This window comes from Corvus moneduloides, chromosome 3 (genome assembly GCF_009650955.1).
Source record: "Corvus moneduloides isolate bCorMon1 chromosome 3, bCorMon1.pri, whole genome shotgun sequence".
In the NCBI taxonomy this organism is placed as follows: domain Eukaryota; kingdom Metazoa; phylum Chordata; class Aves; order Passeriformes; family Corvidae; genus Corvus; species Corvus moneduloides.
Genome location: NC_045478.1, coordinates 26,373,224 through 26,390,690, shown reverse-complemented (window position 1 = coordinate 26,390,690; position 17,467 = coordinate 26,373,224). Strand labels below are relative to the sequence as shown.

General features: G+C 38.4%; 1 protein-coding gene across 2 annotated transcripts in view; it reads right to left on the bottom strand.

Annotated features, from left to right (window-relative positions):
• Nucleotides 1–17,467, bottom strand: part of LRRC1 (leucine rich repeat containing 1) — a 98,129-nt gene that overhangs the window by 19,871 nt on the left and 60,791 nt on the right. The window contains exons 11-14 of one of the 2 annotated variants that reach the window (XM_032104645.1): nt 13,953–14,068; nt 12,880–13,052; nt 11,201–11,337; nt 8,075–9,340 (exon numbers count right to left, since the gene is read on the bottom strand). In XM_032104645.1, coding sequence (XP_031960536.1) covers nt 9,182–9,340; nt 11,201–11,337; nt 12,880–13,052; nt 13,953–14,068 — 585 coding nt within the window. In that variant the 3' untranslated portion in view covers nt 8,075–9,181. Of the gene's footprint in view, nt 1–8,074; nt 9,341–11,200; nt 11,338–12,879; nt 13,053–13,952; nt 14,069–17,467 lie in introns of those variants that run through there. The other variant, XM_032104644.1, reaches the window with a different exon arrangement.

Below are 17,467 nucleotides of genomic sequence, written 5' to 3'. Positions count from 1 at the left end.
GTACCTAAATTTCACTGTATTTTAGAAGTCACTTTTCAAAGTAACTTTTTCTTTGAAGCTTTCTTTTAACCTCACCTCTGCATTTTCTTACAGTGATACAAATCCGATGGCAAAAAGCATCCTGATGCCATACAAATAAGATACATCAATAGAGAAAACAACCTAACAAAAACAACTTTCAACAAGCTTGTGGTGGGGCAATAAGAAGCACATGGTGACTTACACGTGTTTTAACAGGTATTTGATTCAGATTTAACAGTTCTTTAAGTTTCCATTTTCCTTTTTAAATGCAGAATGTTTATATTCACACACACACAGATTTCTTGCTGCTACCAGCAACCCAGATGTCACCATCTCTATTGGATCTAAAGTTGATAAAGACAAGGAAATAGGACAAGATTGTTCATGCTGGACACACTGATTCATCTTCAGCTGCCAAAGGTCCCCTTGGGATTCTTCACTTGCTTTTGGTTTCAGGATGGCTGAAAACACTAGGAAATGGAAATGGACAGTATCTCAGCACCTCACTGGAAAACACCACAGACCTTTCTGTGAGCCTTGAAAAGATGATAACCCCAATGCAGGATTATTTGTATTGTACAAGGAAGGCATGATTGGCTTCTGCAGGAAATTTGCTGTTAAACCACATTTTGAACTGCACTGACACTCAGTGATACCACTATTTGCAGATAAATAGCCCATATTCCTGGTTATTCTAAACCACATTGCTCAGGACACTGGAGGTGATTGCCAATTTAGTTATCAGTGGGAAAGCAGCACAAACAATCACAACACGGCAGTGGCTCCCCTTCCTCCTGACAATTCAAAATGCAAGGCAGGATATCTCCTGATATTTCTTCACGCTCATCTTGAATAAGGAAAACACAGGGTACCCTAAACAGAAACTTTGCTTTCTGTGATTGTTAACTAAGGGGATAGCAATTCTAATCAGATAGATAAACAGTACACTAGGTGCAATTGTTTGCTATTGGCTTGGTCTGTTGTATTTCAGAATAGCTAATGTGACATCTCTCAATGTTCAGGGTATTTCAAGAGACAAATTAAATCCTTGTCAACTTCTAAGCTCATTAGGAAGTCATAAAGCAATTTCACTCTAAAAATAAACACGGGTACAGTGAAGCATTTAACTCCTTCCAAGGAAATGTCTCATCCTTGTTTGACCCTGACCCCTAATCCTAAACAACAGCTTCTCAAACTCAGCCTGCCAAATTCTGTAAGACGAGTAAAAGGCTATTCCCTCAACGTAACAGAGACTTCTAATTAAGCTTATGCTGACAATCCCTTCATCATTTTAGGCATACATTGAACTGCAGTGGCAGCCTCCTGTATGCACAAGGAGCAAGGTGATGAACATCAGTAGATTTTACATCCCTATGCCCCCTGCAGTTCAGCTGGGAACACAGAGCTACAGGGCACTCCTGCTCCCTGTCGGCCTTCTCCTATGGCAGGATGCTTTTCCTCATGCTGACATACACCTGAAAATAAATTCAGTACCTGTTTAACACCTGTAACCCAAGAAATTTTAGTCTTTAATATTTTTGATCTACAGCACTACAAAGTAAAACAGAGACAACAGAACAATTTTGGTGAAGAATTTTCACCAGGTCTACACAGTACTGTGGATAGCATTATCTTTATGAAAGTTTCCTAATTTGGTTCTATCAGTAGCAGAAGATGGAATGGAACAACCAGAAATGCCTTTTAGTCTATATTTGCACGTACCTGCTCTATGCAAAACACCACAGGAATTATACTTTCACAAAGTAAAATGGAGAAACCGAGCCAATGAATGCTACTGCTGTGAGTGCAGGCTAATACTACTTTGCAAACAAATCTTAATCCTCAATTGTTTTTTACACCTTGATCCTTTTTGATGAAAGAAAAGGGAGAGGGGTGGAAATAAGCAGATAGTGAACTCAGCCCCTCAGTCTGATTTTTTTTACTGGATTTTGTTTTCCCTGCCAAAAATAAAGCCAATTCCTTACTCTGATGTATTAATGAAAATTGCTTTAGATGGGCGACAAGCTTCCATCACCCCTCAAGGTAGTTCAGGTAACAGAAAGTAGATTTGTACTCCAAAAACGAAGCTCTCTCAAAAAACTTGCAGTAATTTATTAGCTCATTCCCATTATATTAAATACTATAGGACCACGGTTTGAGACAGGAGGCTACTGGCAAATATCCTAATATGAAGAAAAAAATGATCAGTTCTCCTCACAGAATTTTACAGATGATAATTGGTCTTCTTACTACACAGGTAGAGTTTGGAAGTTCTTTCTTGTGTTTCATATGTGGGGAAGCTAAGACCCAAAAAGATTAAAAACGTGATTGGTTTCAGTCATTAGTAGCAAACACAAAGTGAGATGCACATAGATTTACATCTGCTTAAAAATAGGTGGAATGAAACAAAGAAGGCAAATTCTGTATTTAGGACTTTAAACTTCGTGGGTATGTGGGTGGTGTAACACTGATGTTTTGTAAATGCAGATGTGTTTTGAGGGAGAAAATATTTACCAGCCTAGCAGTTATTATGTTCCATGGAAACACATTTTTCTTCTCCCTTCACTGTTAATGATCCTCACTGATTGGTAACAGATTGTTTTGCTTCACTTTTTCACCAGCAAGTCAAGTGACATTTTTACCTCCTTTCAACACGTTTTTCATCTTTTCAAAGGCAGCCTCTTCGTAACATAACTACTGCTCCGTATCATATCCCTGTACGTTAAGAGGACAAATTGTTCTCATAAAGCACAAGGTGTCTGTTCTGGTAAGATCTCACTAACAAATGCCCTAGAGAATGCATTTCCTCCAGGAAACAAAGGTGGTAAATGAAAGAGAATCCAAAAGAGCCTAACAATAAAAGCCAAGATATGAAAGCCACCCATGTCTCTGAAGTACCATACTGAAATCACACAGGGAAAATGAAGCACTCTGCTTACAGCCACAGCCTGGTCTCCACTGGCAAGTAGAAACCAGTTACCTAGAACATTACAATGGTCATACACTTGCTACTACAATTCAACTCAAAACCCCAAACACATATTCTTACCTGTTTTTCTATTTAAAAGATGATTTGCTTAAATAGCACAATTATGGGAAAGAAAATGTTTTTAAAGATGCATTTCCTAGAACACTTTCGTGCTTCTAAGTATAACTACACATAACACATTCTACTAATCAAAAACTATTTCGGACTCATTCCCTTTTTAATGTACAAAAGACTGTTTCTAAGAAAGCATTGTGTAATTCACATGAAACAAAAGCTGAACAAAATGCTGCTGAAACAAAGGCATCCTTGAATATACTTTCACTGGAGGAGAGACAACGTAAAAGCTGCCTGAACTGATTATGGAAGCAAGCCTTATACACTTTGCTAGCAGTAAATATATGACTTAATTTCAAACTCAGATATTCAAGTATTAACTATCCAGATAAGATTTTTTAAATTTCCTGAAAATACAATTTTAAAAAATTGCTGTAGGTTATCCTAAAAATACCCACTATGCAAATGCTCTTCAGACTTGGAAGTTTTCTTCCCTTTTGAATGAACAAAAGTCATCAGTAATATTCAAACAAACCTTTTAGCTAGTTAGTTTGGATTTTGTTTTGGTTTTAAGTTGCTTAGTGGAAGTTCATGACGCCATTAACAAACTAAAAAAAAATTCACTCGTTTATAATCATGTCATCATGTAGTGCCCTGTTTAATCTTCCAGAAATACGGGACAATCATATCTCCTATGAGCTACTTCAGAATGATTTAAAGCAGCCCATTTATTTTGGGGTTGAGTAAAACTGGCAAGTTACTGAGAGTGATCATAGAATCAGACTGTTTCCATCATGAGCATATTCCCTTAACTTGCCTGAGTTTGCCTCAGGAGCAAAAGAAGACAGTTTTAGTTGGACACAAAACTATTTAAACGCTTCAAAGTCCTTTCTCCGCATCATACTGGGGGATGCGTACAAACTGAAATCCAAGCTGCTGATGCTTTGGTGGTATTTCCAAGCTCTGTGTGCATCTGTGGATCTTGAGGAAAATTACTGCAGTCAGCACTGGTCTTCCACAGTGAGAGTTGCTAACATTTGGTGTTTGGCTGTCACCACCAGCTGCACATCAGAGATTTCAGCCAAGACAACATTCCCCAGCAATAGAAGAGCACATCAGAGAAACAGTGTCAAAGGTTACTGTACATCAGGTGTCCACTTCCTGGTGTTAATGCCAAGGGAGGTTTGCTAAAACCCTTCTCGGAAACATCACTGAGGAGCCACAGAGTTCTCTCCATGGACAATAGTGCTGCTGTATTTTCAAGAGAGGTCTTCTCCTAGAAAAAGATCAGCTACTTGTTAAGATCTCAGAGTTAAGGGACTAATAACAACAGTTTTAGAGGCAAATACCTTGAACAGGTTACAAATTTAAAACCAGACTGCCATGAACCCTTGCTCCTGAAGTTAGCACACAGTCCAGCTACACTTATTGAGCTCCATCCTCAAAGCCCTCTGCTCTGGCAGAACCCATGACTGACCAGCCCACTGCCACAAGAACTGTGTAAGTGGGAATAAAACAAACACTGTCTCCAACACCCACCAGAAGAGGAGACAGGACGGCTCCTGCAAAGCAGCTCAGAGAGTTGTCCTCAAATCAGGCATGTGCTACCCACTTCAAAAAAAAAAAAAAAAAAAAAAAAAAAAAAATCACATTCTTCATTCAGCTAGTGGAATAATGATTACAATCCTGACTTTATAATAAAAGAGGGAGGCACTGTTCCTCTGAAAATTTCACAATTGCTTCAGAAGAAAGGGAACACCCAAAACAATTACTGGTAGTCAAGACCAGACAGCTTTTGTCATATTCCCTGACAGCAACCCAAGCACAGAAACAGATTTGTGTGTTTGTCGGAGACTGAAGATGGGAAACACTCTTATCAAGTCAATTGAAAAACTAAAGTAATTTTATTTTCTGGAGTCAAGGCAAAGAATGGTGGTGAATTCTCCACAACAAAAGGTCTAGATACTTCTGATAAAGTGTACTTCTGTCTCAGTGGGAGGCGGACATTTACAGCAAACCTGGATAGTATCAACCAATATACTAAAAAATGCCCTTTTAATAAAACTTAATTCCTGGCGTCACTACTCTCTCTTAAAAGCTGAAATTATGAGCTGCAAGTAGCGAAACCTGTTAAGTAGCTAATCAGCAAAAAGCTGCTCACACAGCACTAGTAAAGCATCAGTGCTAGACAAGCAGCAGGCCAAGCAGGACACAAACAAGTCACTTGCTGGAAAGAACAGCATCATGCAAGTTTCCAGTACACGCTTTCCTACAATACGCTGATTATCAAAAATATGGCACTTAAGCCAGAAAAATAATCTCAACACATAAATTACATGGAAGTTGTGGGAAAAGCCTGGAGCAACACACAAAGGATGGAAAAATCCATTGCTACACTAACTACGATAGCACAGGTGTGCCCTTTTCCTTCCTATTCTTTTAAGGCTAGGAATTGTGACTTTGAATAAAGAGAACTTGCATGCAGTACCTGGCAGGTTAATATTAAATCCACTCGACCAGTACGGTGAGTTGATTTTCCCCAGTTACCTGTTTATAGCTAATAAAACAGCATGCAAATTTTGTAGCTTCTTTGCATTAAACCCACCTCTCAAAAGATTTACAAAGTAGGAAAAGTTTATAGAGAAAAAATTCATAACCATATTTACTACTCAGGCTCCTCACAGCATCAGCAAGAGAAAAAAAAACAGAGACTGGGAAGATAGGGCTTGTGCTTTCAAGGACAGACATTGCTTCATCAGAACATGTGTCATCAGCTTTTTCTGGCTATAAAACACAGTTAAAACTGCCTGGAATGTTATCAACACTGTTGGGAGAAGTGTACCTCAACCACTCTATAAAATGGCATATACATGGATCGCTCGAGATCAGAGGGACTTCTGAGGTCTAAGCTGATGGAGGTTTGATCAAGTGGAATGACATGCAAGTTGCTCTGAACCAGCATTAGGAGAGAGAGGGTAGCCACTTGTCTCTGCACAGCTAGTATTCAAGCATCTTGTCAGCCCTGAAAAGCAACACTTCATCTGCTATTATTCCATACCACCAGCAGCTGTTCCCATACCTCAGGGTGTAGCCTGGAAATTACACTTACTGCCAGACTCAAACACTACACTACCTTGTATACACTGTTCAACTACCTGCAGCAGAGCAGAATCTCAAATTGCCTCACCAAAAAGTATAAACAAAAGACATTAACGAGATACAGTGCTACGCAGTGTTAGTGTAAAAGACTGAAAAACACACCTCCTTTATCTCTCCCCAGACACTGACTGAAAAAACATAATAAAAATCCAGACTTCCACTACACAAGTTAAAAAAGTGAAGACAGATGGCAGTGAAAAGCAAGGAAACACCAACATTCCTCGGGGGATAGTAGCTGGTTGGTCTGATGAAGGACCAGCTCCTCTAACCTCTCATTAAGCAATTGTTGGATTCTAGTCTGAGCTCAATTTATTTTCTTTTACAATTGAGTGGAGGCAAACATTTTCAATATGCATTTCATACCACCCATCTTTGGCTGAGACGACCACAAGAAATGATACCAGCCACCCTCGGGTGCAGGAATGTGAAACCATCCCAAATGAAGGCAACCAGCCTGGATCACCCACTTATTTATCTGTAGTCAGAGAAACCACAACAAATACTCCTTCCACTATTAAAAATTTTTAAAAAATCACCGAAGTAAAAAATATTGACTGCTGACCAGTTACTTTGCGTCAAAGTGGATGCAGCAAGTAGTGCTTGTCTTGTGGTGAGTTTGTGGGCTGCAGCAGTCTCCACGAGCCTGCTGAATGTACAAAAAGGAACTGCCAAGCGACACAGAGCATATCACAGCACTGGGACAAGACTTGCATCATGTTCTGACTGCAGCAGGAGGTGCACAAGGGCAGTTAATTATTTTCATCTGGTGGCATGTCAGGCAAGGGCCCAAATCCAGGCTTTATGCATTCATCTTGCTGATGGAGCAGACACTAAAAACTAAACAAACCACGGCCTCCAAATGAAAAATTGGCCTCACAGAGACTTGCTACCTTTGGCTCTTTTAGGAACTGTCTTTTTTAGGAATTTTTTTTTTCATCTCAAATGGGTTTGTTGCGGTTTACTTGGACTCTGGGTACAGGGTTTCCTGTATTTTTAAACTTTCGTTGTGCCGATTCCAGTAAGTACTTTACAAAGAAAATTCTACCCAAGGTTGGAGTGAGCTGTACCAAAACCTGATTTTCTTTTTGGTTTTATTTTAACAGCAGCTTACCAAGAATAACCAGGAGAACTCTCCTCTGGGAAGAATGAAACAGCACTACCACTGAACTGACCTAACACCTACAAACCTCCAGCACCCTCCTGCAAAGAAACCATGTCTTGAAGCTTAAATGAGGAATCTTTAGGATGAGAAATGAAAACTAATGCATTGTACCAGGTTAGATTTGAATACTTGCAGATGGCTTGTAACACCTACTTGCTCAGTATCAAAAAGAGAGCAGTGCCCTTTGTAAAAGCTTCAAATGAAAATTCAAAGAGTTAAACTAAAAAATTATCACATATTGCAGGTATTAATTTGAACACAAGTTATTATGACTTCCCCGATCTCCTCCTTTCCCACCTTCTCCTAGATATCCTCATACAACCAACATTTACTGGAAAAAACATTCAGTAGAAGAAAGGGCATCATTAGCCACACAAAACTTCAGGTCTTTCATTTTGTTGAAATTTGGGTTCATTGCATTATCTAACACTAAATATATGACATTTTTGCTCTGCACCTCAAGTCCCTCACTGAACCAGTCAGTGCACTGTCTTTGTTAGCTCATGGCACGTACAGAACCCAGAGACATCAATATCAGTCTTTATCAGGCTTTTGCAAAATTGTTATTTACTGAATTCAATTCAGTTAATACTTACCTTTATAAACAAACCAGAACCCACAGATTTAATAAGACCTTGAAAGCAGCATTGGACAACTGAAGTGCAACACAGTAACAGTGACAGCATTAATTCATAGATACTTTAATTGCTGGTTTAATGATACATCACATCTACTGAAGCTTTTAAAGATGTTTTTATTATGGTTTTATAAATTTTTATAAAACCACCAAAGCACTTTAAAGAATCATGCTTTCTTGTGTAATACATAAAACTAATTTCATACTGTGCTTCTGAAAGTTTATCATGCTGTTTTCCAAGTTATCTTACAGATGGCACATATAAGAAAAAAACAATGGAAGCATGAATTTCTAGTGACTGCAATGCAACAAGGCATCCAAACCAAGATGTTTCATTACAACTAAGTTAAAGTGTGAGTGCATTATGTAATGAACATTAGCAGTTTGGTCATTTAATCTTAATTCTGTTTACAACAAAACTAACATTTGTGCTTCACAACCTAAGATCTCATAATACAAACATAAATTCTCTGCTGTAAAATTCCCAACAAATTACTGTCCAGAAAGAAAAACATATCTAAAGCAAGAGACCAAATCTACTCACTTTCCTCGAGAATTTCTATATTTAAGACTAATATGACATACCAGACACAATAAGGCACAATGGGTGGTACAAACAAATGAATACAGTTGTCCATGAAACTTGTTCTCTTCCACAAATACTAAAATATGTACCGCTCAAGATAAATTTTCTCTTAAAAATGAAATACATCATCTTGTTATGAAAGTCCTATACAAAAATTTAAAATTTACACCATCTGAGCTGCCAAAAAATAAAAAAATGTACCGATTTCCCACAAAACTATATTTCTCACCAGCACATCCAGCCACTGGGAGGAAGGTATCCCAGCACTCTGGAAAAGAAAAGCATTATTTCCCCTGTGTTTAAGACAAAAATATTGTATTCTGCATACAGTAGTGTATTAAACTTAAAAAAGCCTAGGACTATTAAAATTACAAAATTGATTTGGAAATTATTGGTTCACTGCCTGGATGAAATAAGGCACTTTCTTCCAGCGGGTCGCACTTTTCATGTGTATGGAGGCGATGAATCAGGTTCTGGTTAAAAACAAAAAGGGGCTCAGTGAGGTCCCAGAAGACGACAGGAACATTTAAACAGCAGGGGAAGACACAGGAGGTAAAACCTGGAGATGAAACTCTACACAGAAGTGGTCACTCTGTCAATGGCATTATTGACCTCGTTTTTGTTTGAATCCAGTCCTTTAGCAGCATTCATATCATTCCGTAAATTCTCCACTGTCTTTTTCATGTTCTTTAATTCTCCAGGGTGTGGAGTGGCTCGCCTTAGAAGTGTTCTCTAAAAATAAACAGCGCAATAAGTGGTTTTGCCTTTGTCTCTCTGCAAAAACAACATACACTTTCAAGGCTTCAGCATTCAAATACCAAATATTAAGTATCAATTTTTTTCCTTTTTTTCCTCCCCCTTTTTCCTTTTCAAACTACGATGCTCTGTGATGAACAACACTTTAAAAGCTACTTGTTTATGAAGACAGGGAAGGAGGTTTTAAGAAGTCTCTGAAAGCAAATTTTGTCCTCTTTTGGACTACTAATCTGAAAGCCGCTCAAGTGAACTCCAATTACAAGTTATGAAGTGAAGATTCTTTCGTAACGATACTTGGGGATTTTTTTTCTCCCCAAAAGCATGCAAATGATTTAAGATCACACTTCAAACATAAAACATCCATCTGATTTTGAAAGACTCTCACAAGATCTCTTTACAGTTTTAGATGGTGTTTGTGTGGAGCTCCATTTGCCTTTCAGCCTCACCACATAGTCTGGTTCTCTAGTCAGTTGAGAACAAGCATTTTGAGAGGAAGAGGGAGTATTTCTCTCCCACCTTAGACACAGGAATGTCTATCATTGTGCCGAAACCTTTACAAGGAAAACAAAAATTTACAACAACTCCAATTAGCATCCAGGCTGGAGACCAACAGAACACCACAAATACAATATATGTGTAATACAGGTATACATGCACTTACTTTTTAGTGGCATGCTTGTAAACTGTGCAGAGTACAGCAGAACTGATGACCCATAAGTGGATGCTTTGGTCAAGACTGCTTTGGAAATCTGCCCTTCCCTCTCCTCAGAAAGATCATAAACTTTTTTCCCCTAGAAAGGTTCTTGCCTCAAATCAGGCTGTAATACCAGGACTGAAAGCAGTTATCTTCAACACCTGAGCCCTCACTACTGCATGGACATTCTCAGGTTGGCACAGCTGTTAAGCAGCATCATTCTGAACTCCCTATCAGTCTGTGAACCATGCCTGTTAAGAGATATTTTGTTTCTGCTGCTTTGGAGTAAGCAACTACCCTATTTTTTCATTTCCATACTAAAGTAGGAGTTTTTATAGTCACTTTTTAAACTAAAACAATCCAGACAGTGCCCTGAAGTATCTCAAGCTGAAATCTAATGAGGACCACCAGCAACTTTTTAGAGCATCAGAGAAGCACATTAAAAATGTGACTGAAGCAGTCTTAATCTTTACAGAGAGTTTTAATTGTTAATAAAAGCTAGTAGAACTACAGATCATGTTGTGTTTTGATCTTCAGGACATGCAGAGCCCAACTTAATGGAGAGGTCTTATAAGTACAGTGACAGATGTTCCCACATCCTCTGTTTAAGTGGGAAACTAATGAGCAACATTCCTGCTGTTTATGGACACTATGGTTGTTTCAATGCAAATGGTGGAGTTAAAAAAAAAAAAAAAAAAAAGAATGAGAGAGAGCAAGAAGGAGACTGGAAACAGAAATTAGAAAGACAAACAATAGCAAGCTTAATGGAGACACATGCCAGAGTGCTGGAATCCTAAATTAGACCCTATATACTTTCAGGCAGTAAAACTTTACAGATGCACAGAAAGATCCTATCTTCTTTCTGGAAAGAAAACATCCTGAGCAGACAGAGGAAAACAAAGCAAAACAGAAGACTGCCCTGCATCAGAATATAAAAGTTATATTCAAAGCAGAAAAAACAAAGGCATTTAAAGTCAACATAAAAAGCTGCAGCAGCCAACATGAACAGTTTCTTCTCCAAATGTACACACGAAGCATGCAGTTCAAGCTGAAACATTTACAGCAAGAATGCTCAGAGACTTTTTGTACTTTTGCATTAATGTCACAGTGTCTGGAGGTATGCAAAGGCTTGGAAAACATACCATTTCATTTTCCTCTTCATCTTTTTCATCTTCTAAGAAGCGAATTGCACTGACTCTATTCACTGCCCGCTCGTTCCATGTTTCATCTGACATTTCATTTACCAAACTCTCCAATGCACCACATCGTGGTAGGTTATCTGTTAGAACAGGAAAATGTAACTCAAGACTCACAACAACATGCATGTGAAGTCACACAATCAACATGCTATACTGTTCATAATTGCAATAACTGAACGATCACTTATTCAAGACTTACAAGTGGCGATTTCTTCAGCAGTAGTTTTTGGAAGAAAACAGAACTAACATTAGTTTTCTTTTATCAAGTATATACACAATAGTTCTGTATAAATTAGGTATTTCTGTATTTGAACTGACTATATAATTTAATAGACGTGCCACTATACCTGCTTTTCTTGTGGAATATGGCTGCTAGCTGACATTAGCCAGTTCCCTAAATGGCATTCCATAACATAGGATCATTGTTTTTACTAACCTCATCCTTTCAGTATTGCTAGGCATACACATCCAGCAATCTGAACTCCAAGCCTTCTACCCTTGAAGCCAAGAGATTCATCTGGAGAGGAGGAAATCTAATTTCTAGTAGTACGGCCTTTAGAGGAAGTCAAATCGACCTCACTCTTCTTGAACTAGCCTTATCTTCTCGAATTGCAAAGGGGTTAATTCATTTATTTATTTTAATTCTTAATTATTCTTAAAATTCAGAAGCTGAAAACAGAGACATTCCAGAGACATTCCTACAACTCCTACTGCTTTAATGGTTTCTATTTGCTCCAGCCATATACAATTGAAACACTGGAATTAAGTCTGGGTACCTACAATACAAATACCCACAGCTGAACTTTTCTCTTCAGGCCCCTTTGTACTCAGTGGAGAAGAATCCACACAATTTTCTTTTAAAAGTCCATTCTTGGATGGGATAAATTACTCTCCAGTCATTACAGCAGAGATTTAAATATTAGCTCAGATGAATCCCCTGGAATGCTCACACACAGCTTTAAAAGCTCGAGGACAAAAAATATTCAGAAGTTACTGGAGCAGCAGCACAGCCAACAGAAGAGTTTATGGTTCCACCTGACCCAGAGGCAAGTTTCAGCATGAAAGGGAAAAGCCACTTATACTGCAATTCTACACTTGTTGATAAATATAATAAAGTTACTGTACAGCACCTTTGCTTGAAAGAAAATTAGTTTGCTACAAAGTAAAAAGTCTACTGTTTACTATTAGCTATGCAATTTATTTTGCTGGTGAAAAGACTGCAGTTGGAAAGCCACCATTTAACCATATATATATATATATATATCTATATATATCTATCTTTAAGATGTATAATCAACGTACACAAATATGGACACCACTACTTAGCCCACTGGCAAGCCTCAGAATAGTGATATGAGTAACTCTTTTTCTTACAGATCTGTATTTTATTTATTGTAGCTGCTGTCACTGTATTTTCAGTAACACTCAGTGCCAAGTTTTCAAGTCTTCTGAAGACTAGTAGGATAACAGAAAAATCTAAGTTTAATGTCAAAAATTCAACCATAACTTTGCTACTTTGCTCACTAGAGATTATGCATGCTTTGCAAAACTTTATGGGACAACTCAGTAAACAAAGAAATAATACTTCTATACATAACGAAAAGCTGACTCTAGGCACTTACCTTGGCAACCAGGCTCAGAAGGCATTTGAGGAAGTAATACACATGTTAAAATCTTTTCTCCTGTTTCAGGGTCTGTGTCAGTCTGAAATGTCAGCAGAGGTTGGGACTGGTTATCAGACAACCACAAAGCCTTCAGCTTTAAGGTAGTCAGTGAAATGGGAAGATACGTCAGCCTAGTTCAAAAAAGCAAAGTAAAAATGTCAGGACACTCTCTAGGAGACTCAATAGACGGTCGTGAAGGCAACTCAAGTATACATCGCTGAGTTGGAACAAACAGGATTGAATTTAATGCCTCTAACAGAAGGCATTGCAGTAGTCACCAATTTCAACTACTCCATTCTTTAAAAAAAAAAAAAAATCTGCAGCTGAACTTTATACCATAATCCTCTGAAGCTGTGAACAACAGGTAAAACTACACTGAGCTTCCTCTACTGCAGTAAAGTGCCCTGGAAGGCGGACAGCTTCTTCCTGTCAGGAGCCTTACATGTAAACAGTGGCCAGAACAGAAATAAGCAAGTGCCTGTGAGACAATTATATTGCATAGATGAGATGCCCTTCGCTATTCCTCCATTTTGGTTTTTTTTTTTCATTTAACTTCCTACTAACTGAACTAATTTGCTGGTTTATGCTTTAATCCACTCGTTTTGCATGTTGATGTTTGAAGCACTAAGACTCATGAGAAGCTGCAAGGTCAAAGTGGCTTTCCTTGTTACTCACACTGTATCACGAAGATAAGACACTCAATATTAGTGCCACTTGACATGGCTTGGTAGCTTCACCTGAAGCTCTATCCACTGCCTATATTCTCAGAAATATACAAATCCAGAGGGTTGTTTTTTAAATCCAATCTCTTCTTCAGGGTCAAAGTAATCCAAAAATCACACTCATGACAACACACAATTCATGCTACTTTTGGCCCAGGGGGATGACTACTTCAACAATTTCAACAGTAACACTAACAGGAATGTCATAACTGTTTTTTTATTACTCAGTTCTTAGACATACTATCTTTTGCTATCAGAAAGAATTAAGTAAATACAGCAAAAGAACATGAAAATACGAAAATCTCTTGCCTGTTTCCAGCAACATCCAGGACATGAAGTTCAGTGGCCTGTGAAATTTCAGAGGGAATTCGAGATAATCTGTTGTCACGTACAGAAAAGACGTTAAGACTGCAGCAGCCCCCAACCTACATTTGAGAAGAGGGGGGGGGGGAAAAAAAGCAAGTCTGGTTTTGTTGCAGTACCATAGCATAACAAAAGCATGCAGTACGGGTCACAGAGTGTGTCACAGCACATTCAAGTTACAATGCCTGCCAGACACTTCCCCCAGAGGTACAGACTGCAAACAAGTGTTAGTTTAGAAGAAGTCTGACCTGAAGCAAGTCTGTTGGGGCAGTCTCTGGAACATCTGTATCTGCAAATAATGGATATCTTTACATATAGGTCACACTCTAGCTACCTTTCAGAGCCTTCCGCACCCAGAAGAAACCAGTAACCGCACAGAAGCTACTCTGTGCCCAACATTCACAAAACACCCTACAGTCAACTTTTTCTAGCTCTATGTTTTACATGTTAATTCTTTCTTTCCTCATGGCAACTTTATATCCGGGCAAGCGCAATGGGGCTTGAAGCAAGGCAAAATGCTAAATACACCTATCAACTCCCAAAATTTATTGAGTCCACAAAGATTAATTAAAATTTCACTAGAAGCAGAAGACTTGGTAAAATCTTTGATGCCCCAATTCATTAGAAGCATCCAATTTCAACATGATTCCCACATGAACTGGCCTTCTTTAATCTATTTTAATCTAATATCCTCTGTCTCTATCAATTTACCCAAATATAAGCACTTGCATTCTCAAGCTAATTCGTTTTTTTGGGTGCAAAAGATGGGATTTTTCAGTTTTACCTTTAAAAATCTACATTTTGCACCAAAAGTAGCTGTTTTCAGAAAAATAAACCCTCCACATTTGATTAAAAAACCCTCATTCCAACTTTATGTTCCAGAGGGAACTACTTTAAACAGGAAGATAATCAGGTCTAGGAATTCAAAAGCTGCCTCAAGTAACTCTTTGTTCCTATTAACAAAGGAAACTCATCTTTGTTTGCTTATCATACAGAGTTTCAAAAAGCCCTGTTGTTTGTTTGCCAGTTCCAAAACTCACCGTAAGAAGGTGAAAAAAGATTTCTCTTCTCTTACTCCAAGTATTAGAGGCAAAATATCCCAATGCCATTTGAAGCTTTTAAGTTAAGTAGACTTAGAATCTAACTATAGAGTTAGATTCCGAACTAAACACAGTGGAACACCTCCGTTCAAGAATCAGAGGACTTCTGTAGTGACATACATCTAAGAAGGTTCTCCCCTCACACTATAGCAAATATGTAACTATACCTTGGCCAGAAGTCCCCAAAACTAAGCTGAAATTATTGTATTCTTGTCAACTGTCAGTTGTGCCTTTGCAAAACCTAACCCAAGACTGAGATTATAGACAAATAGCACAAAATATTTTAACTAGTCAAAGTAAAAATAGTGTTGATTTAGCCTATACTATTTACTAAGCAAAAAGCCACTTTTAAAGGATGCAACTGTGACTTACAAAATAAAACAAAGAAATGGAGCATTTATATCCCACTCACCTTCCTTTGTATGATAAATGCTTTTTAACAGAAGAAAACAGCAATCAGCTGCTCAAGGCTTCTGATTCACAAGCTATTTACAGCACAAAGTTAACGCACTACATTCTTGACAAAAGAGAATCCGTGACATTTCCCTTAAATCACTGCACTCCTAAGATACAGCTATTTCACAAGATTATCAGCTTTCCCAGCCCTGTGTGTACCACAGAAGCATGAACCTTGCAAGCCATTTTAGCTTGTGAATCAAAGCCCTTAGAAACCAGCACTCAAATAGTAAGCAAACATTTCTTAGTGCAAGAACTCTGCTATTCACTTTAAAGAGTGTACAAATTCTTAAATAATGTGCCTTCACACATTCACAGAACACACTGTGACATTAAAAAAATATATATACAAAGTAAGTGTCTAATTGGTGTTTCTAACATGAGTAGCTCTGAAAAGCAAGAAATACAATTAGGGAATGTTGATGAGCTGGCAAGTGATGCCCTCAGTGTGCACAAAGTGTTCCCTTTTCATGAATGAAGTTTGCATTACTCAGTCTTGGAGCATGGAGATCCAAACAGGTTAGCCAAACAAACAAAGTAAAGCCATGCAGCCCTGATGAGACCAAAACTTCTATACTTCTGACAATGGAAAAATGCAGCAGTGGAATCAGGACAGCCTGAGTCATCATGCACTTAAAGCAGTTTAATGAAAGGTAACAGTAGAACCACGGACTGAAGAATACTTACAGGGTTATCAATTTACCTGACCCATAATTTTCCAAGCGGCTAACAATTAAGAAAATACAAGAGATGTTCAATTTATTTTTCTTTACCCATACTGGACAAGAGCATGCCAACAAATGGAGACAGAACATACATTCTTCTACTGCCAAAGAGGGTTGTAACTCCTAAATCATTTAAACTTCAGTTAATATAACTTTGCTCTCTATCAGTCAACAGGCTGCTGTTCAAAGGTTGTTTCATTCAAAGGTAGTGAAGACCTTTTATTTTAGTAGGGTAGTAGGGTAGCTAAAAATGAGACACTGAATTTTTTTAATGAAACTGTTTTTAGAAAATGCAGACAGCATTTAACAAGCAGCATCGAGTGAGATATCACACAGGAAAAAAGGACAAGCTGACAGTTAAAAATCAATTAAAATCTTTGTAATTTCAAACAAAGATGGCACCCATCCAGCAGTACAGAAAGACATCAGGTCCAATGCTTGAAAACCTAAACAAGAAGCAGTACCACGGAGGCAAAGTGCACACACTACATGGCATGCGGAAAGGAAAACACTGTTGTGGCTGCCATGAAGTAACACGGTATCAGAACGTCGCTGGTTTGGCTCAGAGTTGTTAACTGAGGAAGAGCCATGCTTTCCAAGGGTCACATGCTCACAACAAACTGTGCCAAACCACCGCATACGCAGCAAGGACACAGCTGAGGCCACAAGCCCATTCGCCAGTTAAGCACACACTTCATTTCCAGCACAGACTTCACTTAATGGGGACAAGCATGTGCTTAGTTCTAGGCACGTGAGTAACTGTTCCAAGGACTGGAGGCTTAAAGAAGTCCTCACGTTCTTCTGTAGTGAGCAGGACATCAGGAAAAGATCTCACATGAGTTGTGCATGCCTAAGTCATACTCATGAGACTTAGTTCATTTTAGCAACTTTAGTTTAAGGGTTACTGACTTGTCACATCACACCAACTCCAAAGAACAGTAAGCCTAGGTAAAAACCAAAAGGAAAATCACAAAAACAAAACTCACATGTCGTTAGGCAGTAAATGGTCATTTCTATGAAGCACTAATCTTAAGATCATTGATACTACGAAGATAGAACAAAACTGCATTCAGATGGGCTTGATTGAGAGGATGAGCATCACTAGGAGGCATCTAGAGGCATCACAAACCTTTAACCCTTTAAACCCTTTAATGGGTGATCTTACTGCTCTTTTCTTCTA